The sequence below is a fragment of the Lithobates pipiens genome, unplaced genomic scaffold (assembly GCF_037356315.1).
Source record: "Lithobates pipiens isolate NorthernLeopardFrog02 unplaced genomic scaffold, aLitPip1_a1.2 Scaffold_3, whole genome shotgun sequence".
Taxonomy (NCBI): domain Eukaryota; kingdom Metazoa; phylum Chordata; class Amphibia; order Anura; family Ranidae; genus Lithobates; species Lithobates pipiens.
Genome location: NW_027507790.1, coordinates 267524941 through 267552790, shown reverse-complemented (window position 1 = coordinate 267552790; position 27850 = coordinate 267524941). Strand labels below are relative to the sequence as shown.

General features: G+C 45.4%; 1 protein-coding gene and 4 non-coding genes across 20 annotated transcripts in view; all 5 read left to right on the top strand.

Annotated features, from left to right (window-relative positions):
- Window positions 1-27850, top strand: part of UBAP2 (ubiquitin associated protein 2) — a 129601-nt gene that overhangs the window by 80993 nt on the left and 20758 nt on the right. For all 16 annotated transcript variants that reach the window (XM_077463128.1, XM_077463123.1, XM_077463127.1 and 13 more), the window contains exons 10-19: window positions 167-234; window positions 2635-2824; window positions 4532-4739; window positions 5635-5918; window positions 6949-7118; window positions 7272-7482; window positions 9476-9515; window positions 20729-20918; window positions 21630-21696; window positions 23950-24154. In XM_077463128.1, the coding sequence (XP_077319254.1) occupies window positions 167-234; window positions 2635-2824; window positions 4532-4739; window positions 5635-5918; window positions 6949-7118; window positions 7272-7482; window positions 9476-9515; window positions 20729-20918; window positions 21630-21696; window positions 23950-24154 (1633 nt within the window). The remainder of the gene's footprint in view (window positions 1-166; window positions 235-2634; window positions 2825-4531; window positions 4740-5634; window positions 5919-6948; window positions 7119-7271; window positions 7483-9475; window positions 9516-20728; window positions 20919-21629; window positions 21697-23949; window positions 24155-27850) is intronic.
- Window positions 5102-5182, top strand: LOC143941526 (small nucleolar RNA SNORD121A). The gene has a single exon (XR_013264216.1). It is a non-coding gene; the product is annotated as a small nucleolar RNA SNORD121A (small nucleolar RNA).
- On the top strand, window positions 6101-6182 carry LOC143941528 (small nucleolar RNA SNORD121A). Its single transcript, XR_013264217.1, has one exon. It is a non-coding gene; the product is annotated as a small nucleolar RNA SNORD121A (small nucleolar RNA).
- LOC143941531 (small nucleolar RNA SNORD121A) lies at window positions 9649-9728 on the top strand. The gene has a single exon (XR_013264220.1). It is a non-coding gene; the product is annotated as a small nucleolar RNA SNORD121A (small nucleolar RNA).
- On the top strand, window positions 21474-21552 carry LOC143941529 (small nucleolar RNA SNORD121A). The gene has a single exon (XR_013264218.1). It is a non-coding gene; the product is annotated as a small nucleolar RNA SNORD121A (small nucleolar RNA).

Genomic DNA, 27850 nt, shown 5'->3' with positions numbered 1-27850 from the left:
GCACGTTTTGTAAAGTACATTGCTGTGCCTTTTATAAATGTGCTCCCCCCCCCCCCCATCTTTTTTCCCAAATAGTCGCATAAATGTTGCTTTATGGCACTGTTTATCTTTTTTCATTTTTCCCCCCCATTTGAATTAATTCTGTTCTGTGTGTATTTTCTTGCAGCTTTCTGAAACAAAGGTCTTTACTGCATCCTCTGTCCCTACAGAGAATCACATCACCACAGGACAGAGGTAAGAAGAGGACACTTATTTAAACTTGACTGATTTAAAACATTTATACCCCTTTCACACCACACCGCCCATTGCGTCGGTGGTAAAACGCCGCTATTTTTAGCAGCATTTTACCGCCGGATTTGCGGTAAAAGCGCCCCGCTAGCGTCCGAGAAAGGGTTAAAACTGCCGCAATAGCGGCGTTTTGCCGGCGGTATTACAGCGCTGCCCCATTGATTTCAGTGGGGAGCAGCGGTGGAGGAGCGGTAAACACACCGCTCCTTCGCTGCTCCAAAGAAGCTGCTGGCAGGACTTTTTTCTGACGTCCTGCCAGTGCACCGAGGGCTTTCACACTACACATAATGGTGTAGCTTCTTTAGGGCGGATTGCAGGCGCTATTTCTAGCGCTATAGCGTCTGCAAAATGCCCTGGTGTGAAAGGGGTCTTACAGAAGGGTTTGGCTTTCATTCGGGCTCTTGCTTTAGGTTTTGATGTCTTAAATAAGGACGACACCTTTATATTAAAGCGGGAGTTCCGCCGTTTTTTTTTTTTTTAAAGTCAGCAGCTACAAATCGTGATAAATTATGTGGCGCTACCTAGCTACATAAATAATTAATATATGATATGCATAAAACATTCACATCAATATATATATGTGCAAATTGAACAATGCCACAAAAAGTGCTATGTGCGACTAATCAATAAATGTACAACAATAAAGTGCAAGAAATCTTTTAACATGTAATGAATAGCTCCTAAGAGTTAACTGTGCAAAATTTAAATCCGAAAAAAAAAAAAAAAATCTCAAGAGTCCATATACCACAACAAATATGTGACAAAATTAAGCAGACGTGCTGCTTTAAAATACTGCAGCTGCTGAATTTTAAAATATGGACACTCACCTGTCCAGCGCGCGCCTGCGATGTCGGCAACAAAGCCGATCTGTCGCTCGGGTGCTGCCGCTGCCATCTTCGCTATGGGAATCAGGAAGTGAAGCCTTGTTGCTTCACTTCACGGATCCCTACTGCGCATGCGCGAGTCACGCTGTGCAATACGGAGGGTCTCTGCTGTCTCTGGGACCCATGTGTTTCCCAGCGGGGAAGGGACAGGAAGTGGCATAAATACCCGCAGATTCTTCGGCTATCTATGCCCAGAAGTGGGCGCGAATACTTGTATTATACAGGTATCTGCACCCCCTCCCCCTGAAAAGGGCCAATTGTGGCACCGGAGTGGGGGAGGGTTCCGATGAGTGGAAGTTCCACTTTAGGGTGGAGCGCCGCTTTAACTTTCATCATATTCATAAGACCTCTTTCATACTGAGGTGCTCAAAAACTGGCCATAAAACATCGGAAGTGTTTGCAGTGCTTTGGAAGCACTTCCCATTCATTTCAATTGACGGGCGTATTTGAGGTGCTTTTTTTTAAAGCACACCAAAGATGCTGCTTGCAGGTCTCTTTGAAATGCCCCAGTGTGAAAGCTTCCACTGAAATGAATTGGAAGCAGTTTCCAGGTGCAATTTTTAGAGCGAAAGCACCTGAAAAGCCCCTCCGTGTGAAAAGGGTCTTAGTGTTTTGAAGTCCCAGATTTTAATTTTTTTTTGTGGTTCAAATGTAATTTTTCCTCCCCTTAGTGCATGGTCACATGACTAATCTCATCACCTTGGCCATAAGGAATTTTTAAAATTGAGGATCTCAAAGGAGTGACGGCAGATTGTTTAGACTAAAGCAATCCATAAGCTTTGCCTGATGTCAGTCTCAAGACCTTCTTGTCACTGAACCAATTTGATAGCAGAAAACACATCTGGTGATTTAAACACTGAACCACTACCTGCTAAAAATATGTACTGTACTAATGACACTGTCTGTGAAGGGGTTAAACATCGGGGGCGATGAAAGGATTAATTGCGCGCCTAGCCAGTGTTTTTGTGTTTACTAGGTGTTTTTATTAAGGGATGTGCTGGGTTTTATTCCCTGCTTTACAGGGAAACCAAAATCCAGTACATCCCCGCTGACGAGACAGAACTCTGCCTTGTTTACATAGACAGAGCTGTTCCTCTTCACGGATCATATGGCGCCAGTGGACATAATTTAGCTGGCAGCCACTGATCGGCCTGTGCTATGTATAATCAAAGCACGTGCATGCCCCCTACCCGCAAGTGCTGGATAACATACTTTGGGAATCATAGGCAGCATATATGCTAATGTTTGCCTTAAGAGGGACATACTCTATAGGCAGGCTGTAGTACTGCTGGGTTTAATTGATGCTAGGAGCAAACGCAGAACTTCTTTTACCAGTAAAACTTGACACGGGATTGTTCTACTTTTGACGTCTGAGTTTTGTTACATTTTTATTTTATTTTATACAGTGTTTTCTTATGTCTCTCGTATAAGTGTTGGTCTAACAGTTGTTTCTATTCCGCAGCATTGACTTGGTAGCCCTCCTCCAGAAGCCACAGACAAACAGCACTGAAACAGAATCTGCTGGCTTTGAGTCGACATCGCAGCAGAACTTTGGTCAGGCCCTGGTGTTCACAAACTCTCAGCATAGCTCTCAGATAACATCCACGGCTAGCAGCACCAGCGCAGTTAACAGCTACACTCCTCAGAGCCTGGTAAATCACATCATCAGTGCTGTGCAGACATCAGGGACTCCTGTTCTGACAATTATTTAATATTGTATAATACAGTAGTGTGTTTAGTGAAAACACTAAATGGTCTATATAAAAATTAATTACTGTGCCAATGTTTCAAGCATTCACACAGCTGTCATAAATCACTGCCGTGTGCTATATGTTTATATGATCATCAGCTCCATTTCATTTTTTTTTAACCCTGTCCCAAGTTGACAACTGTACTTAGGAGCATTGTCACCTTAGGGATGGAGGTATGTTGGGACTACCTGGTTTTGATAGGTACCTGCTCCCACTTCTGGGTAAGATTGGCGATCTATGACTTTTCCAGCCCCTCCTCCTGCCCCCCACTGACTTCTGGGACACATACAGGTACCTGGAGACGGCGGCACCATTCATAAAGAGCAGTGAGACTCGTCCATCCATTTGGAAACAGACCTCGAAGTCCCAAGGCTTCACTTCCCTTTTCCCTCACTACAGATGCCGGCACCTGCAGCAGAAGCCGATTGAATAATCGCTTGGGGTGCTGACATCATGTGATCCCTGGACAGGTATTTGTCCTTATATTAAAGGTCAGCAGCTACAGTATTTGTGAAGGAACCTGGAACTCCTCTTAAAGGGAGTAAATAAAAGAAATGTGTTTGCATACACTTGTAAATGTCACCTTTGCTGTAGTATATTGTACAGATATGCCACTTCACATGCGGTTTGAGGGTATTCCTCCAAGCAAGTTTTATTCAAAAGGAATAGTGGATTTTAATCTATCACTTTATTCATAAGATTGCTACTCCCAGCCAAAAGGAATAGAAAAAAAATGATTTGCATTGGAAAATGTACCTAGACCCCCAAACCATTTGCTTGACAATCTCTTGTCTATTTGCCTAGAAAATGTGCTGTACTGATTTCCAAGATTCCCCTCCTATTGATTTCAGTGGGGTTTGGTTTCGGCACCCAAACTTTAGTAAAGTTTAGGAAATGTACCCTGAACCAAGCCTGGGAGTATTTAACGCATCACTACTTGTGGGTGTGTTTACCTTGCGTAAAGGAGCATCAAAGTTAAGTGGCTTATTGAAATTAAAATTCATGGGCAGTGTTAAAGTTCCTTTCTTAAGCCCCTTTCACACTTGTACGACCTGAAGCAATGTCTGTGTAATCTCGAGGTCTATGGACCTCAAGTCGCTTCAAAGTCGGACCAAAGTAGTGCAGGGGCAATCATGGGGTACGACTTGTCATTCGACTTTGCAGTCCCAAGTTGCAAGACAAGTCGCACAAGTGTGAAAAGGACCTAAAACAACACAAAAAAACATACTCCAGCTAATGCTTTTTGAGTAGTTACTGTATTGTACCTTTTCTTTTGGGGGAAAAAAAAGTTTAAACCTTATGAATAAAAGCTTACTGTTGTGAGCACTCCCAGCAGTGTTATATGGTTTTTCCAATGCCTGTAACTGCCACATTTACTGGACAGCTTGACCTGTTACAGGATATGGAAAAAATAACTAGTCTACTGACAGGATGAACAGGTAATAAAAATGTTAGGGGGGAAGGGGACAGCTGTGTTAATGATGGAGACAGACTGCAGAATGTCTGTCTTTTCTTTTTTTTTTTGTCCATTGTCCTACTTTATCACACTTGACCTGATAATTTTAGTTTTGTTCCCAAATACATTGTCAAGCTTTCCTTGTCTTACAGTCTTCTGTGCTGGGTTCTGGCTTTGGTGAGCTTGGAACATCAAAACTGACAAATTCCGCTGGTTCCCAAATATTGGAACAGCTGAAGAGTCCTGGATTGGGGCAGTTCTCTACCCAAAATTCTCAGCAAAGTGGCAGTAACGCAACACCTTCCTCTTCCTGGGACATTAAGCCTTCAGCACCGCAGTCATCTGTCCTCAGTCAGTTCGGTAAGAGCATCCTCTTTCTGTTGTCTAAGCAGGCCCTTGTTTTAGGTAGCTCTCTATAGTAAAATTAGTCCCAACCTTCTGTATACCCTGGCTGCTACAGGGGCTGTCATTTAGGGTTTTCGCCTGCCGTTCCACTTTTGGAGAAGCCTGGTACCCAGAATTCTGCTTGGGGCTTCTTCAGGTCTATATATTTTCTTCTCACTTCTTGTTTTTGATACAGGGCAGGAAGTAAAGAAAATCTCCCCAATGGGACAGAGATGGCAAAAAAAAAATCCTCCCTTTACTCTATCCAAAACGAGAAGAGAAAAATTGCCTCTACCATACTTTAAAATGGGGAAAAAAAGATTGTTCTTATATAGGCTAGCCAGGACACAGTGATGTATTGATTTCCAAGCACATATCTGAATTTTGTGTGGAGACCTCAGTTTCTGAGTGTTCTGGCTGAATCTTTTCATCTAAAGGAGATATTGTATTAGAAAAGCTGAAGGGCGCATAGCCTTACTCTCGCTCTCGAGTCTATGCACGGTAGGTAATGGCTTTACCACTTGTAGTCTTCTGTGTATAAGTGGTAGCCATCAGGCAGAATGCCCAGCGCTGGTAGAGCACGTTAGACTTTGGCCCACAGGACACCCAATAGATTGGAAACTGGGAGAGGATTTGGAGTTTGTGTTGGGTTGAATGGTTGAGTATTTTACATTCAAAGATAAAAAATAGGCTTTAGCAGCTGACCTAGCTGGAACAATTCTAACGTTTCTGAAGTGCCAGGCACCTTGTTTTTCATATTGATCCAAATGTCCAAAGCACAGTTATTTCTGGTACTTTATCCTAAGCTCACTCTTTCCAGGCTTTCTAATCTCTTTATCCTGCTTATTTTTTTTAAAAATGTTTTATGTAGATTTCAAATCCCAGCCGGAGCCCTCGCCTGTGCTCAGCCAGCTCGCCCAGCGACAGCAGCAGCAGCACCAGATGCAGCCAGTGCCTGTACCGCCTCCCGGACTGGAGACCTTCTCTTCACAGGTGAAGCTGCGCGAGACGTCTCCGGTGGACAGCTCTACCTCTGTGGGCAAAATGCTGCAGCTGCCCAGTCTGTCACTGGACTCCCAGGCCATGGCTGCCCAGCAGACCCATCAGCAGAAACACATCAAACCGCAGAAACGGAGGATACCTCCTACTTCAAAGGTCAGTAACCCAGAGAAACCACCTTCCTTCACTGCAGTCTGTTGCTTTTTGGTTAGTGTGTTTTATCAGAGTCACTTTACTAAATAGTCCTTTGCCCTTGGCAACCAGAGTTGTAGCTTTAATGGCTGATATAGACACATCTCTTGTTTGTTTTTTTTTACCCTGGCTTTAAGAAAAAGCGAGTCCAGAACACAATGATGTTTTATTTCCAAGCACATATCTGAACCTTGTGTGTTGAAAACAATAGCACTGAGTGCTCTGGATTTGTAATTACTCCCCGCACATTAAGTCAACCTGTAACGTACACCCCAATTACAAAAATGCCATAACTGTGAGAGTGTCATAATGTGCTAGTATGCATTGCATACTAGCACATTACAAAAATGTACCTGTAAAACGAAGCCATCCAGTGGCATGCTGACAGGGCTTCCATCTTTACGCAGTCATCCTTCAGGGTTCGGGGGCTCCGTTTGGCTTGGCCATGATGACGACACGTGTGGGATCCACGATCGCGGCACAGCACTCAATGGATGGCATACTCAAGTATGCTGTTCATTGAGAGTGCAGTGTGCATGTGTCAGTGATGGTTTATTACCATTTTAACTTTGACTCATAAGCTGGGTAAGAAAGTCGGGTGAACAATCGGCCGGTTTTCCTCGATGTTTCATAGCAAATTGAAACAGAGGATAGAAATAATGTACGAAAATTCATACAACAAAAACTTTTTTTGTTAATTGTATCTGATCAGGCTCAGTCTTTCATATCTGATGATATTTCTCATCCAAAACAGTGCACATTAAACAAAAAATCATTTTTTCTGTTCTCATATGAGAGAAATTTTTTTTTACCTTCTGAAATTTTCGTTCGGAAGGCCAGAATCGGCTGTAGAAAGTTGTGTACACACGATCAGAAAATCATACGGGTGAAAATGTTTGCTAGATTTTCTAAGTTTATACCTGCCTTTAGCCTTGCCATAATACTGCTTGCTTTAGATGATAAAGGTCACTTCACCTCTTTATTTTTTTGGCAGATTCCTGCATCTGCAGTAGAAATGCCAGGATCGGCTGATGTCACTGGATTAAACGTGCAGTTTGGAGCCCTGGAATTTGGTTCAGAGCCCTCTTTACCAGAGTTTGGTTCAAACACAAGTCCTGACAATGGAAGCCAGACACCCAGTAACTTGTATTCCAAAACAATAAGGTAAAAGTGTTTCTTTTATTTTGTTTAGAGGGATAACTTCTTGTTTGTGGATGCTTGCCCCTTCCCTGTAGTTGTATACAGAAATAGGAGATTAAAACAGTTGTCCTTCAAGGAGTTGATTCTGTATTCAGACAACTGACGTCTGTTTTGCAGTGAATCTCTGAACACCTCGCTGCCAATATCCAGTACTGTGCAGGAGCCAAGCTATACGGCATCTGTCATCACCACTTCTAGCCACAACAGCTCCTCGCAGAGTGCCAGTCCAGTCACCATCTCCTCATCTTCCTCCTACGACCAGACGTCTGTGCACAGCAGAATAGGTTACCAAAGCTCCATGACAGCCACCGAAGTGGTTCCAGTCACGGTGAGTCCAGGGTGCACTCCTTGAAGACGTGAGATCATCAGTGTCGGCATTAAAAAAAAAAAAAAAGGCTCCTATTGCTTACAACAACCAGATTCTCCTGTTCAATGCCTCTGTATACCCCCATAATGGGGCTATATTAAAGTGGAAGTAAACCCTTCTATCGTTTTCCGTCAAGGAAGCGGCCATCTTGGCCTCTAATGATTCTTCAACTGCCATAATGCTGCACATGTGATCAGTTATGAAACCAGCCATTGGATGGTTTGAAAGTTTGGTTGAGAGCACAACCAATGTGAAAGTTAGCATTTCCGGCATGCCGGGAATGTAAGTGTTTTTTGAAACTGGGTTTACTACTGCTTTAATCCACATTACCTTTGATGGCTGCTAACCAAAAACTGTGAGGCTTCTAGTTGTCGAAGCTGGCTGTCACTGGTCCCCACAAATGATGGGGAATCGATCATCATTTCTCCACCACACATTCACTATGCCAGTTATGATCACATGCAGGCTGAGAGCTTCGTTCTAGGAAAAAAAAAATGGTTTCAGCTTGCAAAGGTCACTGCAGCCTGTAAATGCCAGTGTGCCTTTTTATTTTAACACTGTACCGGTCTGATGTAAAATATAGTATTAAAAATAAAGTGTTGACCAAAAAAACAAAAATGACAGATCCTTGTCCCTTAAAGCGGAGGTCCACCCTAAAGTGGACCTTCCGCTCATTGGAACCCTCCCCCCCTCCGGTGCCACAATTGGCACCTTTCAGGGGGGAGGGGGGTGCAGGTACCTGTACAGTACAGGTATCTGCACCCACTTCCGGGATAGCTCTCTGCGGAAAGGGGCGTAGATTACGCCCCTTTCCGAAAGTCCCCCGCTGCCTGCTGGGAAACACACAGATCCCAGAGGCAGCGGGTCCATCCTTATTGCGCAGCGCGACTTGCGCATGCGCAGTAGGGAACCGGGAAATGAAGCCGAAAGGCTCCACTTCCTGATTCCCATACCCAAGATGGTGGCGGCAGCACCCGAGAGACGATCGAGAGACCGGCTTCGGGTGCCGACATCGCAGGGGCGCTGGACAGGTAAGTGTCACTATTTTAAAAGTCAGCAGCTGCAGTATTTGTAGCTGCTGGCTTTTAAAAAAAGAAAAAAAAAACGCGGACTCCCTCTTTAAAGCAGATTAAACCGCACAGTGCTTGTGCTGTGTAACCTGACCCCCTCTAAGCTGTAAAAAAAAAAAAAAAAAAACTGCCTGAACCTGCCACTTCCTGTACTGCCCTCTCTGTGCTGACCATGATAACCAGGGCTGCTGAGCCCCGACCACTGTGATCAGTATGCGACCTTCCATCACCTGCAGCCCTGCTCTCAGCTCTCCTCTCCTCCCCCCTCACCACCTCCTTCCTGCCTGTCAGCTCCGTTTCTGTGTCTGTCTCCGCGCCCCCTCCCATCCCCGCTGCTATTAGTACAAATAAGTTTCTAAAATGTCACTGCCAGCCCCTCTAATATAGTTTGGCATAGCGCACTGTATAAGTATTTTATAAAAACAAGAGTTGTGAACACAGTTTTAGCACGATCTTCAGGCCGGTCACGTGACTCCCCGCCAGTTTCCAGTGCTACCGCAGGAGGGGCTGAGCGGCCATGTGATTTCCCCGGCTGATGTCACGGAGATCTAGGCCCCTCCTGCAGTAGCCATATATCAGATGTATACAGCTGCCGCGAGTCAAGTGACCGGCCTGAAGATCGTCCTAAATGGGTATTTACAGTGCTTTTTATAAAAGCCTTATAGAGTGGTGCTATTAGTGCTGTTAGTCATTTTCAAATGGGTTGTTAGTAAAATTGTGTACCAAATTAAATTCTCTTATGTCAAGTTAACCAGTGCATAATGCCACTGCTACGTTTGGGCCTGAGCATCTAGGTTTCATTGACCTCTGGTCACACATAGGGTTACAGAGCAACTTTTTAATGGTGCATGATATAATGCTTTTTGTTTTTTGTTTTTCTCTAGAATGGACACAATGGAATTCGGGCACAAGTGTCTTTGAACAGTAAGTATGTATTATATTTATATCAGCTGTGTTCCACTTCTGTTGGTACTGGTGCTGATTGACCAGTGCAGGCATGTTATGTCTGTGGCGTGCTTTGCAGATCCCCCTCACCAAAAGCTTGTAAAGCAAGATCTGGTACAAGACTATGATGCTGTAATCCAAGCACATATCTTAATTATTGTGCAGACAACCACACAACTGAGTCTTATGCCAATCTCAGGCGCTCATAATCTTCTGTAAACTGTAACTGTTACATAATCTCTATAGCAGAGCTGGCACACATCAGCCCTGCTCCTGCCAAACTTGTACAAGATTTCAATTTATGTAGGGACAGGCCAGATGTCTTGTGAGCACTCGCCAGAATAGGCAATCTAAAAAAAAAATTGTCATGTGTGTCTATGAAATGGTTACTGTATTGTGTATCACCATCACTTTTTTTGTAAAGCCCAGTAGGCTTGGAGTACTCCATGCTTCATCACTGACCTACTAACTGCAAAAACCAACAGACACTATTCTGTACTCGTACTTCTGCACCTTTCAGCTGCCTTTGATATAGTTGACCACCTCCTCCTCAAAAAAAACAACGTTATTCCCTCGGTCTCCATGACTGCGCTCTTCAGTGGCTCTCATCCTACCTATCCCAACGCACCTTCAGTGTCGCTTACAATTCTACTTTCTCCTTCTCTTCCTTTCACTGTCTGGGTCCCCCAAGGTTCTGTTCTTGTACCTCTCCTATTTTCAATCTACACCTCTTCCCTGGGTCAGCTGATAGCCTCTCACTTTCAGATCATTTCTACGCTGACGACACCCAAATCTATCTCTCCACTCCTCAACTCACTCCATCAAGCCTCCTCAGGCAACACTAACTTACTAACAGACGTATCTGTCTGGATGTCACAACACTTCCTCAAACTCAACTTGTCCAAAACTGAGCTCATAATATTTCCTCCCCCGTGTGCCTCTTCCCCTGACTTCTCTGTCAAGTGCAATAGCACAACCATCCACCCATCCCCACATGTCTGGGTGCTAGGTGTTATCCTGGACTCTGAACTCTCCTTTTGGAACCACTTCCAATCCCTTTCCAAAGCTTGCCGCCTCAACCTCCGAAACATCTCTAAACTACGTCCCTTTCTAACCAATGACACCACAAAGCTCCCGATTCACTCCCTGGTTATCTCTTGTCTCGACTACTGCAACTCCCTCCTCATTGGCTTGCCTTTAAATAAACTATCCTCCCTTCAGTTCATGAATACTGCTGCCAAATTCATCCACCTTGCATACCGCTCAGTGTCTGCTGCTACCCCTCCTTGCCAAACCCTCCATTGGCTGCCACTCGCCCAACTAATTATATGGAAAATACTACCAAATTACAAAGCCATCCACAACTCTGCCCCAGCTTAAATCATTAGCCTAGTCTCAAAATGCCAACCTAATCGTCCTTTCGTTCCTCCCAAGATCTCCTGCTCTTTAGCTCCCTCATCACCTGCTTCCATATTCACCTCCAGGACTTCTCCCGAGCCTCTCATATCCTCTGGAATTTCCTGTCCCAATCTGTCTCCAAATCTATCCACTTTTAGGTGATTCATGAAAATGTTTCTCTTCAGAGAAGCCTATCCTCCCTCCACCCAACAACTGCACTTCTATTTTCTTCATTGGCTCACCCCCCACAGCCTTTTGTATCACTTGACCCTCCCTCCTAGATTGTAAGCTCTAATGAGCAGGGCCCTCTGAATCCTCCTGTATTGAATTGCATTGTAATTGTACTGACTGCCAGGTTGTAAAGCACTGCGCAAACTGTCGGAGCTATATAAATCCTGTATAATAATAATCACTGTCTGCTTGACCAAAATGACCATGCCTTGAAATGTTGAATATTGCTTCTACTAATGACATAAAAGGCATAATTCACTTTTTCAAAACTGCCTATGCGGTTAATGGACATCTGTAGATGAAAACAAACAATGCAACTTTCACCCAAGTCAAATTTACTTGATATAGGTGTAGGCCTTTTACATATCTCATGAAGCCTGTCTGGAAAAGACATTGCATCATCCCTTCCTGTCTGGTTGCTGGAACATTGCTAAGGGTCCATCGTAGCTGGTACTGTTGACTTCAACCATCACAGGAGCAAGCCCTTTAACTTAGCCAAGCCTCAGTTTTGTGCTAGTATTTGAAGGTGATGGATGCTTCTAGATTAGGTAGACTTGCTGTTGCAGGGCCTGATCTTCCACCCTGCTTAATAGTCACTGGCTTTGATGGTATGAGTGTTTAAAGCCCAAGCCCTGAGGGACAAGGGCATTTCTGATTCTGTCATTCCTACTCTTCTCAGTGCTATAATATCCTCCAGGAAGTTGTACCATCATACATGGAAGACTTGAACTAGTTTGACTGTGGTCATAAGTTTCATCGCTGGCCGTAGTGGTCTGGTGTATTTTGGCCTTCTTTCAGTTGGGTTTGACGATGACTTTAGCTTTGAGTACCTCCTTAAGGGACAAATCCCGGCCTTGGCTGTGCTTTGTCAGTGACCTATTGTGTCTCATTCCTCGGTTAAAGCTTTTGTTCAGGGTGTCGCACAGATTTTCTCCTGTCCGACCATGGTGTCTCATGGGGACCTTTTTCTAGTCTTGTCTGTTTTGCAGTCGTCTTCTTTTTATTAATTTTTTTATTTTGTTAGAGATTGCCTTGTGCCTAGGTGCATGGTGGTCTCTTTGGTGGCTATTACCTTAGCTGCTGGGTCTTGGAGTTTGCCGCACTTTCCTGAAGAAAACCTTTCATGGTTCCTTCACCAAGATAAGGTGAGGGTTTGAGGCCTTGGTCTGCTCTCCCATCTAAGGTGGTTTCTTCCACCTGACTCCGGAAATTGTGTTGCCAACCTCTGTCCTAATTATAAATATATATTCTAAGAAGCAAGTTATTCATTCTTTGGATGATCAAATTTTATCTGAAGGCCACAGCTTAAGTTCAACAGTTTGGTTACCTATTTGTTCTGCCTGATGGTCCTCAAAAGGGCCAGACTGCTTCCCATCCACTATTTCTAGGTAGATTTGTGAGATAATTTAACAGACTTATGGATTTTGAAAGCAAGGTTCCTCCCTTCCCCGTTAAGGCCCATTCCTCAAAGGAGGTCAGTGTTTTCTGTGCTATTAAGCTTTCTTGTTCCAAGTTTGTAAGGCTGCGATCTGGTCTCACATTTTCTCATTTCTACCAGTTTCATGTTTATGCATCTGCAGACATCAGTTTTGCAGGTGACATTGTGTATGGCTTTGTACTGGAGTCTTCCCTCTTCTGGTTGGAGATTTTGGGTTTCTTGGCCTTGTTGCTGTATTGCTTTCCCATCATGTTCATTGCTTTGGGACATCCCAAGCAGTCATGAATAACTGGCAAAGTTTTATTGATCCTGGGTTAGAGCTGCACGATTAACCACTTAAGCCCTAGACCATTTGGCTGGCCAAAGACCAGAGCACTTTTTGCGCTTCGGCACTGCATCTCTTTAACTGGCAATTGCGCGGTCATGTGACGTGGCTCCCATACAAAATTGACGTCTTTTTTTCCCACAAATAGATCTTTCTTTTGGTGGTATTTGATCACCTCTGCGGTTTTTATATTTTCCGCTATAAACAAAAAAGCCAATTTTGAAAAAAACGCATTATTTTTTACTTTTTGCTATAATAAATAGCCCCCAAAAATATATAAAAAAACAAACTTTTTTTTCCTCAGTTTAGGCTGATATGTATTCTTCTACATATTTTTGGTAAAAAAAAAAAAAAAAAAAAAAAATCTCAGTAAGCGGGTCTGATTGGTTTTTACAAAAGTTATAGCGTCTACAATATAAGGGATAGTTTTATGGCATTTTTATTAATGATTTTTTTTTTTTTTTTTACTAGTAATGGTGGCGATCAGCGTTTTTTTTTTATTTTATTTTTTTTATTTTATTTGTTTTTTATCGTGACTGCGACATTATTGCGGGTACATCAGACAATTTTGATGCATTTTTGGGACCATTGGCATTAATACAGCGATCAATGCTATAAAATTGCATTGATTACTGTAAAAATATCACTTTCAGTGGAGGGGTTAACCACTAGGGGGCGGGGAGGGGTTAAGTGTGTCCTGGGCAGTGATTCGAACTGTCTGGGGGATGGGCTAGCAGTGACATGCACTGATTGCTGCTCCCGATGACAGGGAGCAGACGATCAGTGTCCTGTCATTAGGCAGAATGGGAAGATGCTGTTTACATCGGCATCTGCCCATTCTTCAGCTCTGTGACACAATCGCAGGTATTCCAGCGGCGATCGAGTCTGCGGGTCCCGCGGACACTTTCACAAAGCTTGCAGTGGGAAATTCAAAGAAACGTACAGGTACGTTACTGTGCCCAGCCGTGCCATTCTGCTGACAGCGGTCGGCAAGTGGTTAAAGCATTGCACTTGTGATCAGCAGATCGCGGTTGTAATGCCAGGATCTTGCAGACTCTGTCAGCTGTCCTCCCATACAGGCAGCTACTGAACTGTAGGAAGAATTGGTAAAACGCAAGAGCGCTCACCAGCACGCTCATAGATCATTAAGAAAATGTGAATGAATGATGTGGCTTTGTGCACACTGTTATCTATTTATGACAGCTGGTGTGGGGAGAAGATCCCCGGGCCGCTGTTATAGGGAGGGGAGCTCTGTTTTTTCTGACCCATAGGCTATTAAATGCGACGTGTTGTCTTACTGGCCAGGAGAGAGATGTTTGCCATGCATTATCATTAACTTTCTATGGAGGGAGGAAAGCAATTTACAGACTGATCACAAGCTAGCAGAGTGTGGATAGGGTAAACGTCCCATCAGTGGGGTGTGTGTTTTTTGTTTTTTTTTTCCCCTCTATTGCTACTATTTATTGATATGGTATTGCGGGGGAGATTTTCCTTCACTTCCTATTCAAGAAACTAGCTGAGAGGAAATCCTCTCTTAGACACCTGTCCACTCTAAATACTTAGAAATCCTACAAGTCTTGTTTTGAGAATGTGCCTGTACTTAAAATTGTGCACAATACAGATTTTTCTTGCAACCCAGGGTTTTCCACTAAAATATTAAGTCTGACGGGGGCGTGGCCTGGACGGCGATGGTGTAGGTCGCAGGTGAGCTGAGCTCCGCTCCCGGCCTATCCTGCCCAGACATCCTGTTCTTTGCACCCGACTGGGAACCGTTAGTGTACACCCGGAAGACTCGTGGACACACTGCCCGGAGCCCTTGTGATGTCTCCGCCGAAGAAGGGCAGTAATTCAGCTGCTTCCTCCCTCGAGAAATTCCGGAGAGCAGACAGGGAGGGGGTCCAAGATGGCGCTTCCACACAGCGTGCGGACCAGCAGCCTGCAAGTGACACCGCCAAGGTGCTTGATGCTATTTCCGCATGCCAAACATCCCTAACCTCCAAGATCGAGGAAATTCGGGTGGACATATCCCTGATCCGGCAGGACATGACTAAGTTAAGGGACCGTGTTAAGGAAGCGGAGGACCGGATTAGCACAGCAGAGGATGCGCTGCATCCACTCCAACATTCCCACGCGGAGGTACAGCGCCAATTGCAGCTCCTCGCCATGAAGCATGACGATCTGGAGAACAGGGCCCGCCGATCGAATCTCCGCTTCGTGGGCCTTCCGGAGGGCGCGGAGGGCTCGGATCCCCCCTCTTTCCTAGAGAACCTCCTGATTTCAACGTATGGCAGGGAGGCCTTCTCCACGTCATTTGTAGTGGAGAGGGCGCATCGCATGCCGGCCAAGAGGCCTCCGGATGGTGCGCCTCCACGCACATTCATAGCAAAGCTGCTGAATTTTCGAGACCGTGATGCTATCCTACGTTTGAGCAGGGAGAAGGGTAATATACCCTTTCAGGCTGGCCGACTGATGGTCTTCCCGGATTTTTCGGCGGAGGTGCAGAAGCAGAGGGCTCGTTTTGTGGAGGTGAAGCGTCGGCTGAGGACCCATCATCTGAAGTATGCGATGATGTACCCTGCAAGGCTTCGTATTGTTGGGGAGGATCGTGCTCATTTTTTCGATGATGCTGCGCAGGCGGCGGACTGGCTGGACAGACGGGAGGCTGCCATGAACCGCCCGGCCTGAGTAGCGGAGGCCTGTTCGGTGTATTGGGGAGGCGAGCCTACCTTTTGACTGTTTTTTCTCCTCCGGGACTCTCCGTACTGCCACTTGATGTTGCCGCCTGCACTAGTGTGGGTTTATTGCATCCACGGCTGCTCCTTCTCTGCTTGTTTATTAGCCCACAAGTTCTGCTGTTTTTCCCCTTTTTTTGCACCTATTTAAAAAAAAAATTTTTTATTTTTTCTCTCGCCGTTGGTGCCTATGGGCCTCACGCTTCCTGTTACCTGTTATGTGACGCCATGTGGACTACTGACGGCTCCATCTTTTCGTGAGGCACCAGGACTATTGCAAGAAGTGAGGTGACTTTGCTTTTTCTGGCTGGGGGAGGGGGGGAGGGGGGGGGTTAAGAAGTATGCCTTGATCCTCTGTTCTCTCTTTGTATATTACTACTGCTCTGTTGTTGCTGGTACTAATTGCTATGATATTTTTTTGGGATGGCGGTTTGTACGGTTCCCGGACAGCGCACAATGTCTCTGGACTCATATATGCTGCTTTATATTCTTTTTCCTTTTGTTGGTATCCTTATTTCTACATTTTTTTTTAATGGGCTGGGGGCGGGGGTGGTCGGCTCTATTGCTCCTATGGGCTTCTAGTGTAGCCACAGTCGCCGCCTCAGCGAGTGGTCGTCCTCTGTTAGGGTGGATACCGCCTGGGCCGTGTGCGCAGGGGACTGTGCGGGCTGACCGGTGGCGGCTGTTCGGCGGCCCCTGGGCACATGTCAGGGGGTCGGGGACCTATTAGGTTGGGGATAAATGCTCCGGCTATGTTGGGGAGGCTGAGGGCTGGGTGGGGGTGGGAGGGGGGGAATTTGGTTGTAGTTCTGTTCAAGGTTGTGTTTTTGGTGGTACAAGTGGTTATCCCTGTAGCCTGGGATTGCTTATATGTCTTTTGTTTTTCTATATTTTTTCTGCAATGTCATACAAGGGGAGGGGGGGAGGGCTTGTTATGGTGGTCAAATTGTATGCTCTGGTCCATGGCTGTAATTACGTGGGTAAATGTCGGCTGTTAAATTCTTGACGTGGAATGTCCGCGGGATCAGAGACAAACTTAAGCGTACTGCTATTTTTGGTTGCCTGAAGGCATACAGGGCTGACGTCATCGTGCTGACTGAGACGCATGTGACCGGCCAGCTTCGGCTCGCGCTTCGGCGGCCCTGGGTTGGCTGGTCGTATCACGCGACTCATTCTCCCTACTCTCGGGGTGTCTCGATCCTGGTGGCTAAGACGTTGCACTTTGGCCTGATCTCCCTACAGACAGATCCACTGGGTCGCTATATTTTTATGCACTGTAATATCTATGGCAAACCGTGTCTGATTATTGCCCTATATATACCGCCCCCGTACTCTGCATGCCTGGTCAATGAGGGATTGCTATACATGGCCCAATACCCGGGAACCCCGGCCATTTGGCTCGGGGACTTCAATATGACTCTAAATCCCCGTAGGGATAGGTTACGTAGCGACATGGACCCGACCACTCCGACGGAAACCAGATTGTCCCGCACTCTTGATGAGTTCTCCTTGACTGAGGTATGGCGACATAGGAACCCTGAAGCCACTGCATATTCCTGTTTCTCAGCCTCGCATACCACTATGTCTCGGATTGATTATATCCTGGTGTCTGATGTCCTTCTCTCACGGGTGGAGGACGCGGGATACCATGCTAGATCCCTTTCGGACCATGCCCCCTGCTGGGCAACTATATGCCTGGCCCCTCAGGTGGGACCCCGCTCCTGGCGCCTCAACCCCTTTTGGTTGACGGCGTTGGGGGAGGAGGGTGAGGGCCTGGCGGGGGAGTGGCGGTATTTCTTTGAGATTAATAGGGGCACAGCCGCGGTGGGGACGGTGTGGGAGGCGTTCAAGCTGCATGCTCGTGCGGTTCTAATTAGCCGGATAAATAGACTAAAGCGGGCATCCCAGGAGACTTTGCGACAGGCGCTAGCACAGCTAGAATCGACGACTGATGCGTTTTGTGTCTATTCCCACCCACGCCAACGCCTCGGCACTTAAACTTCAAACGCGCGTGGTGGAGCAACTACACTTTGAGCGGGCTCGGCGTAAACAGTTTTTCTCGAGACAGCGTATTTTCGAACAGGGCGAAAGAGCTGGGAAACTGTTGGCCTACTTGGCCCATCAAGATGCCAGGCCTCCGGTGGTGGTCTCGCTTCTAGACCGCAATGCTGCCCTGACGTCTGACCCACTGGCGGTGGCGGACCTGTTTCGCCGGTACTATGCAGACCTATATACGTCCAGAGCGTCGGCCACGGCGCAGGAGACCCAGGCCTTCTTGCAGACTGTTCCATTTGCGCAACTGTCTGCGGTTCAGACCGCTGAGTTGGAACTCCCCTTTACTAAGGAGGAGGTGGAGGCTGCGATTATGTCTCTGGCGGCCTCTAAGGCCCCTGGGCAGGATGGTCTACTGCTGGATTTTTATGTGGCATATATAGAGGTGCTCGCCCCTGAACTTCTTCGACTATACAACTTTTTATTTGAAACCGGATCCCTTCCCGAATCCCTTCGACAGGCGACGATTGTGGTTCTTCCGAAGCCGGGGAAGGATCCCGCCCTTCCTGATTCTTACAGGCCAATTTCCCTGCTCCAGGTTGACACCAAGATCATGGCAAAAATTTTGGCGTCCCGGCTGAACCCGCATATTCTCTCTCTGATTCATCCGGACCAGACCGGGTTTATGCCGGGTAAAAACACGGCCATGAATGTCCGCAGATTACACATGAATCTCCAGGCATGTCATGAGGGGACAGGTGCCCGGGTCGTGGTGGCATTGGATGCGGCCAAGGCATTCGATTCAGTGGAGTGGGAATATTTGTGGGAATGCCTTGGCCGGTTTGGGTTTGGCCCTAACTTTATTCAGTGGGTTAGGGTGCTATACTCTTCCCCGGAGGCCAGGGTGGCGGTGAACGGGCAGATGTCGGAGTCCCTGGTCTTGGGCCGGGGGACTAGGCAGGGCTGCCCACTGTCTCCACTCCTTTATGCTTTGGCGGTGGAGCCGCTCGCGGCCTCTCTCCGCGCTAGTGAGCATGTCCAGGGGCTTCGGTCGGGTCCCATTACCGAGAAGGTAAGTTTGTACGCGGACGACATGCTCCTTTATTTGGCTGATGAGGGGGCGTCGTTGCAGGCTGTCCTGCAGATTATTGAGGACTTTGGGGTTCACTCGGGCCTACGGGTTAATTGGTCAAAATCCCAGATCCTACCCATAGATATGTTTCCCCCCGCCTGCGACGCGGCCTCCCTCCCTCTCCGTCGTGTATCGTCCATACAATATTTGGGAGTCCAGATTACTAGGGACCCTCTTGATTATTTGAACCATAATATCCTACCGCTAATCCCATACATTAAGGCAAAGACGCAAATATGGGCCAGATTACCTTTGGGGGTAATGGGCAGAATTAACCTTATAAAAATGATCGTCTTACCCAAGGTCCTATATAAAATGTGGCATTCGCCCACGTTTATACCCCTTAAAATCTTCAAAACAATAGACACCATCCTTAACACTTTCGTATGGGGTTCAGGTCGCCATAAACTGGCGTGGAACATACTTAAAAATCCCACGGACTTAGGGGGGGCGGCGCTTCCTGACCTGCGTTCGTATTATATTGCGGCCCAGCTGTCCCATTTCCACCACCTGCACAAGTCGGATGGCCCCCGGTATCATGCGCTGATATGTGGAAAAGCTCTTGACCCTACACATGCTCCCCTACAGGTTCTGTTTCGTGGTCGTGCGCGGGGTGGGAGGGGGAAGGGCGGCACACCTCTGCTGGATCAGCACCGGCGCGTCTGGAATGTTGCTCAGGAGATGGTTGGGGCTGACGGGATGCATTCACATACGCCACTGTGGCATAACCCCCAGTTGGGGGAACTCAGATCGTTACCAGGAGTACGGCAATGGGCCTCTAGGGGGGTGCTATATTTACATCAGGTGGTCTCCCCGTTGGGAGTCCGCAGTTTTCCAGTATTACAAGCGGAATTCAGACTCCCCTCGCACATGGCTTTTTGTTATGCACAACTCTCGCACGCCCTCCGAGCCCAGTTTGTGGACGGGTTCCCTAGTACTCAAGAAATGCCTCTGGTGGGGATTGTAGTTGGGGAGGACCCCGCCAAGCTTATTTCACATATATACACCTTACTTAGATCGCGCACGGTGACTGGGATTGCGGAGGTAGCTAAACATAGGTGGGAGGGGGATGTGGGCCCATTAGACACTGAAGACTGGGAGGACATCCTCACTAATGTTGGACTGGTTTCCCCTAGGCTGTCTGACCGGCTAACCCAACTTTACATTGTGCACAGGGCCTACCTCACTCCGCTAAGACTGAGCAAGTTTCGCACGGCATATGACCCAGGGTGTCCGCGTTGTGGGGTTCACCCGTGCACATTTTATCATTTACTATGGGCCTGCCCGGACGTTCAAGCCTTTTGGTTGCATGTCATCCGCTTTCTACACGACCACATGGGATATCCGATACAGGCTGATCCCAAACTTTGCCTACTAGGCCTTCTTCCTGACGCTCAGACCAACCGCTGTCATGCTGCCTTTCTACACGAGACTCTGTTCAGTGCTAGAAAGCTGATCGCTAAGCTGTGGTTGCGCACAGTACCACTTACAGTTAGAGCGTGGATACTTGAGGTGAATCTGTCACTGCCTTTGAAGAAGGTCATATATGTGCATAGGGGCTGTCCCAATAAATATAATAAGATATGGGATAAGTGGCTTGCCAATCCAGACACATGTGTGGAGCCTGATTAAGGGTGTACGGTAGGCACCTTGTTTACAATTGCAATCTAGCAATTATATGTGCTCTAAGTTCCCAGTCTATTGGCGGAATTGGCCGGTGGGTGGTGGGTGGGTAGTTGGGGTGAATTTGAAGTGAGATTGACCGCCGTAGCTGTAATGTTTATCGTTGCTCTGTATGACATCTGTCTGTGTATTCTGAAAACCATGTTACTCTCAAAATGTTTTGTATGCTGTATGACTTGCTGATTTTGTCCACCAATAAACTTGTTGTTTTTTGAAAAAAAAAAAATATTAAGTCTGACAGTGTCTCTTCTCTGTACACAGCCACTCCTTCCGTCCCGTCGGTGAAGTCTGAGAATTCCCAGAACCTGACGTCTGTAGGGTCTCTGTCCAGTCCGCCCTCCACCACATCATCTCTCCTTCCTCCTGTATCTCAGCATACGTCAGCTGTGTCGCTGTCTAACTTGCCGCAGCCCAGTGACCTCTCAAATAGCTCCCTTTCACAGCTAAACAGGTGAGAGCAATTTTTTTTTTTAAATGTTACGTTTGTGGAAAAGCAATAGAAAAATATTCAGGGTTGTTAATCAGTTGAGGGGTAGGGCTTGGGGGGGGCTGTGAGAGGACAGGGAACTTTATACAACCCAACTATATATGGGGCTAAGGCCCACCTAACCAGTTCATTCAGTATAGATATTCTAATTTCATAAACCAGATCTGTTAAAACAGACGTGACTAGCCGAACCAGTCCATTCTATGGCCTAATTGTATTCTGTCTTGCCATCAGACTACAATGTTTGGTGGATTTTGTTGATCTGGTGGATGAGATCTGCAGCGTAACAACATACTTTGCATTTGATCAGCATAGAAAATGTGACCTGAACAGTTGCCTCCATGGTACAGTCCCTGTGCATGCAGGAAATCCATTATGCCCCTTAGCCAGTATGTCCTTTGAAGGCGTTTAGGTATCTAGTTGTCATCTTGGGTACATGGTGTGTCTAAAAGAAGATTGAACTTCAAGTTAAAGCGTGAATTCTTCCGCTGATGCTGGCTTGTTCTCCAGCTTTCACACGTTCTACAGACTGTGATGTTTTTTTTTCCAAGCACATATCTGACCTGCATATGATGCATCGTTTTCACTGAGTCTTGACGCGTGCTAAAGCTGTCGCACCTTTTGAAGAACAGTTCGCCGTTTTATCCTGGCACTTATCCTTTCCATTTTTTCTAGCACTTTGTCTGGGCACCAGAACAGCCTTCCTGCAGCATCAGTACTGTCCTCAGCAGTTTCCCATACGGTAAGGGGATTTATCTTTTACTTCATTGTGACATTTTTAAAAACTCCTGATGTCTTAACCACTTGCCTAGCAGGCCAATTCTGATGCGTCTCTCCTGTAAAAATCATCATTTATGTGTTAAAAAATTACACAGAACCCCCAAACATTTATGTTTTAATTTTATTTTTTTCAGCAGAGACCCTAGAGAATAAAATGGCAGCTGTTGCAACTTTTTTATCTCGTACGGTATTTGCACAGCAATTTTTCAAACGCCTTTTTTTATTTTTCTTTCTTTTTTTTTTTGTGGCAAAAAAGAAGTTTCATGCATTAAAAAAAAAAAAGTTATTAGCCCATTTTTCTGCATAATCTTAAAGATGTTGTGCTGAGTAAATATATACCTAACAGGTTACGCTTTAAAATTGCGCACCCAAACTTGGGTAATAAAAAAATCTATTTTTTACAGGTTACATGTTTTGAGTTAGAGGAGGTCTTGGGCCTAGAATTATTGATCTCTCTCGAATGTTTGCGGCCATACCTCACATGTTTTTTTGTTTTGAATGACGTTTACATGTGGGCACTTGTGTGTGCATTCCCGTCTGCAGACAGGTTATATTAAACCTGTATAACCTATATATAAAATTATAAAAAAAAAAATAAGATCCGTCGGCTGCGCATTTGTTCTAACACTACCAGGTTTGCCAATCTGACAGAACATCTGCAATCACAAGGCAGCGGACATCTTACTACACCCAGCTACGTCTTGAATGTCACAGTAATTTTAGCAATAAAGTGAGCGTATATATAAATATAGTATATTGACATATGTGATGATGTTTGGATGTTTAATTTGGAAAAGTTAAAGGTTTAGCACTGAGCAGTGTGGGGTGTACCAACATGGCCTCCGCCACCTTCCTACTGCTGGTGTCCAGCATCTTTCAAAATGTAACATGAAAACAGCATCACAGATGTCATCATACTACATTTATATACGCTCACTTTATTGCTAAAATTACTGTGAAATTCAAGACTTACCTGGGTGTAGTAAGATGTGCGCTGCTGCCTTCTTTTCAATGCATGTGTTCTGTCAGATTTGCAAACTTGGTACCGGTAGAAAGCATGCGCAGGTGTTGGAACTTCACTTCCGTTATGTTATCTGATGGGTTGCCTATTCGGATTGAACACAGGACTCCTGCAGACTTGTCAGTGTATCTGTCAGATAAACACTGACCGGAAGAGACTTTGCACTACCAGAGAGCTCAAAAGTGCCATGGTAGTTCTTTGAGAACCACAGGCGGCTGTCCTTTCTTGTAGTTTCCCATTCACAGAACTCTGTGAATGAATGACGGGGGGGGGGGGGGGGGTGGATTGGGTTATTTTTTTTTTTTTTTTAGTGACAGCAAGAGGGGGGAGAAGATCCACAAGCTTGCTGTTCCACCCTAAAAATGGGTAACATGTACCCAAAGATGAATGTGTCCTTTAAAGTATAAGACACAATACACACTACTTTTGTTGTCAGATTTACCAAATCATGTAGTGCAAGGGACTGCCTGATTGCATACAAATTGAAACGCCTAAGGTTTGACCTCACATTATATGGTTTTGGTATGAAGGAAAAAATCTACAGAAAATTGGATAGTGTATCCAGCTTAACTATTTGTCACAAAGCAGTATATTTTGTACTTGCCAACCCCTTAAGGAGTAGCCCCTTCCCCTGAGTGTATCGTGCCCGGCCTGATATCTGCCTCTGCCCTTGTTTCAAAAATGGTCACCGAGCATCCCTACTTGTAATCGCACTGCCTTAATTCAGATTTTACCTCCACTGGGACCTTTTCATCCTGCAGGTTTGCCACGGCCCCTTTCATTCCTATGGGGGAAGCTGAACTGCCAGAGGCTACCTTGAGTATAGCTCCCCATTAGGAAACAATGGACAACATGCAATTGCAGGTTTAAGGGGACTCGGTAATCATGGTTTCTGAAGGTAGATCCACATGATCTACCTTCAGAAACCTCGATCACTGGAATGAAGGTAAAGGCAAGTATCAGACCAGGTGGACTGCACTCAGTGGATTTTTACTATGTGTTAAAGGACAACTTGTTCTAAAGGTACCCTCAGAAGCTGGGAGATTGTGTTAGTGGTCAGGTAGTTGATGGGACAGCAAACTGACAGACCTCAGGGGGACCTCTGTTTTGTTTTTTGTTTTTGTTTGTTTTTTTTTCAAAGTAAAATTTCGTAGCTCAGTAATTTCTGTAATTTAATGGATTTTCTTTGTTTAGCACACAAGTGTGGAGAGCACGGTCACGCTCCAGCCTAGCACAACCTTCTCAACAGCGCCAACGTCAGCCACAAGCACCACCTCTTCGGTTGTCAGTATGGCCAGCAGTATGAATACTACTAACAGTTTAGGCTTGAGCGTTCCCAGTGTAAGTGTGCCTGCCGCTGTTGCTGCCACCACTCGGACTGCTCCGTTAGTATCTTCAGGTGAGCGCCGATCGAATGCCTTTCTATCATACACCTGCTACATTACACAGCTTTCCTATAGTGAGTTTGATGCCTGTATTAATTTGCCAGAGGATCTGTCTAAAAAAAAATAAAAAATACAGTGCTGAGAGAGAGAATAAGGAGCCAGATACGGTAATCGTTAATAGCCAATCTTGTCTTGAAGCTAGTGTTGACACTGGGCAAGGGGGTATATAAAAACAACCATGCTTAGGCAAAAAAAGGGAAATAGGTATGCAGCCCTACCCTACTAGGTCCCCCCAAAGGGACCAGAGTGTAAAAAAATATAAAAAAGAGTAATCCGGCGCTCCCTATATAATGAGAAACGACAGTCCTATCAATTAAATATAGTAAATAGTGATGTGGCTAAACCAAATAAATGTGATAGACAGTCTGAAAAGCGACAAAGAAAAAACTAAGTTACCTTACAGGGTGCTAAACTCCTTAGTTGCTACAATGTACATGTGTCATAAGTGTACCATGTGACATACCAAAATATTAACAATATGATAATAAGCCGTGCTATTCATACAGTGCCAGAAGTAACACCAATCGCATAAAAAAATTGCATAAAAATATTGCATGAAAAATTAGTAGATACATTTATAAAATATATGCAAATGTGAGATAAATGAACCAAGTCCAGATTATAACGTCCAAAACCATTCAATGCTAGCAAAACCAAAGTCTTTGGTAATTATAAAGTGCCCAGTGACTTCCTATTGTAGTGAACACAGGAAAATATCCAGGTGACTTTCGGTGCTCCCTCTTGTGGTTCCCCACTCACCAGCTGCAGTAACCCCTGCAGGGGTATTACGCATATCAGAAGGGTTGGTGCCCAGATGATATAATCCTAAGCATCCGATATTCTGCGGTTATAGATCATCCAAGGTTATCTCGCTTCTGGATCCGTTCGGATACACCTGATGTGCTCAGGGGGGCAGATCTCCCAGCTGTAGTAGTATCCAACTCCTTACTCTCACCACTCTCCGATGCAGCCAAGGGTATGCATACGAGAAAAAAATAAGGGCTCCCATAGTGTAGTAAAAGGTTTTTGGAAAAAATATTTATTATAAACAGTATATATTATATAAAAAACGCTAACAAAAATCGTAAAAAAAAATCCATAAAAAAATTGTAAAAAGCAGGTTTTCCACAAATAAAGATAAGTCCTCAAGAACCCAATTCCTAGCCACGGGACAAGCATAGGTGGCTTCTAGGGTTGTGGAGTAACGCTAACAGCATGCGTTTCAGCTGTGCTCCACAGCCGCTATCGTACCCGGATGTGACGTCAGTATGTGGTAACGCCTTACGTACGTTTCATTCGTAAACATCTTCTGAGTGTGTTGGTCTTCTGGCACTGTATGACTATCACGGCTTATTATCACATTGTTAATATTTGATATGTCACATGGTACACTTATGACACATGTACATTGTAGAAACTAAGGAGTTTAGCACTTTGTTGCTTTTCAGACTTTTTGTTTATCACATTTATTTGGTTTAGCCACATCACTACTATATTTAATTGATAGGACTGTCGTTTCTCACTATATAGGGAGCACCGGATTACTTTTTTTTTTTTTTTTTTCTCCCTGGGCAAGGGGTGCAACACAGGTGAGCCAAGAGTGTTTAGGGTTGTGGATATTAAGGGAAAAAATATGTGGTGCATATATGGCTGCTGATGAAACCTTTTCTCTAGCAGGGTGTGTGGGCAGTACTAGGTGAATGATGTATGTGCTGGGGGCCTGCTTACATTATAGTTAAAAACCTGGAAAGGATGCTTTCCTGCTACTTTAAAGCGACCCTCTTGCAAATCTAAAATGGCAAATTAATGTGTTGCCAAGGAGCATGTAAGGCAGTGTTGTAGAAAATAAATTTGCCTGCTTCCCCCATCAACGCAGACAGTGCTGACAGGGGAATCTGCTATTGTCTTCTCCTGGCAGGGGCAGGCAGGGGAAGCCACCCCCGCTGGGAGAAGACGGCAATTATTGCTAGCGGCTGCTATAAGCGCAAGAGAATTTTGCAAGCTGGTTGTACTGAAGTTGATCGATCAATTTGGTCCATTCAGCCTGCCCATTAACCATTCAAATTTTCAATCTGTGTACAGCCGGCCTAAGTACTTCTCCTCCTGCTGTACATGCTCCTGAATGCTACTAGCCGCCACCTCAAGTCTGCTGGATAGCTGGCAACTCCCAGGAGGAGTGTTGTTCTCCTGGGTCCCCTGCAACACTTGGTGGTTTTCTGTCAACCCTTATTTCACCACTGTGTTCTGTACTGAAGTGACAGTCAGTGACATGACATAGAGGTTTTCCTATATCAACGGACTACATTATCATAACTACTTGTGTTATGCTGCTGCCTTTGGGTAAATGGGCACTGGCTAAAAATGCAGGAATCCTTGCCTGACTATAACACCTCCCAGCTCAACCTTTATTTATCGCTGGTGTCTTTAGGTGTCTCTCTGAAATTTTTCTTTCAGTGGCTTGGTTTCCAATTTCCTGGCTTATTCCTAACACTGCTGCTGGAGTAGTAGAGGGCTTCATTCAGATCAATCATTACAGTCAGATTGCCAGGGACTGTACACAGACCCCACATGCAAGAACGGGAGCGGGCTATAATGTTGCCAGTTGGTGCTGGATCCCGCAGGCAGCAATGTCTGGTGTAGAATGTATCTAGTGGCCTTTCTAGCGGGATGCTTTACAGGTCCAGGGCAGTGAGTCTCTGAAGGCCCTGTGGAGGTGGTACCTGTGTAGAAGAGTTATAATTGGGTCTTCTGGACCTGCAGCAGAGATGGTGTATATGACTTTGATATTGTGGCAGAGTGTGTGGTGGTCTTTCCCCAAGAACTGGTTCCTGCGTTGGGTGGGTGATATTGGCAGGTTTCTATGTGGACCTCCACACAGCGGTAGCTGTGCCTAATGGGGGTGGACAGTTACTTGTTTGCTTGTTTTTTGTTCGGTATCCATTCACCTGATGGCAGCATATAACCAAAGTAGTCATGGATACGAAGTGTCCTGTGGTGTACTCCAAGGAATAGCTCTTATAGGTAAACCAAAGATCCAAATTTTACAGGGTGATTTTTGCATAACATTTATTTTTACTATGGTGACGGGGTTGCTTTAATTCCCAGGGGGTAGAATTTAAACATACTGTGAGCAGCTGGTCACAGCTGAGGGGCGTCATGGGCTGCTCTAGTAGCTGGTCAAAAAAGTGGGTATTTTATTGCCTTTTTTAGTATTTAAGATTAGAAAAAAAAAAAAAATATATATATATATATATATATATATATTATTGTGTATGTATGTTGCAGTATGACCCTAAAGTGACATTAAATACTATCCTTATTCTTCATAAATACTCCATACACATCCACTATGTTAATGGCCCTGTAATCCTATTTTTCATTAAGTTTGTTTCTTAGTGTTTTTTTTTTTTCTGCCTCTTTGTAATGTCCTCCGTGACCTCCTGAAACTCTCCTCTTCCCCCCTCACTTCTGTTTGTTTGGAATGAGCAGTGCACATTAAGTTGCAGTCATGTATACTGCTTTATGCACACTACAAATCCCATAGTCCATTTCAAGAGTGAGCAAGAGAGGGTGGCTACACTGCTACAACACAGTGGGGCCGTTGAGAGCAAATGTAGCAGCAGCAAAAAAAAGTTGGATTTGTAGGCAGC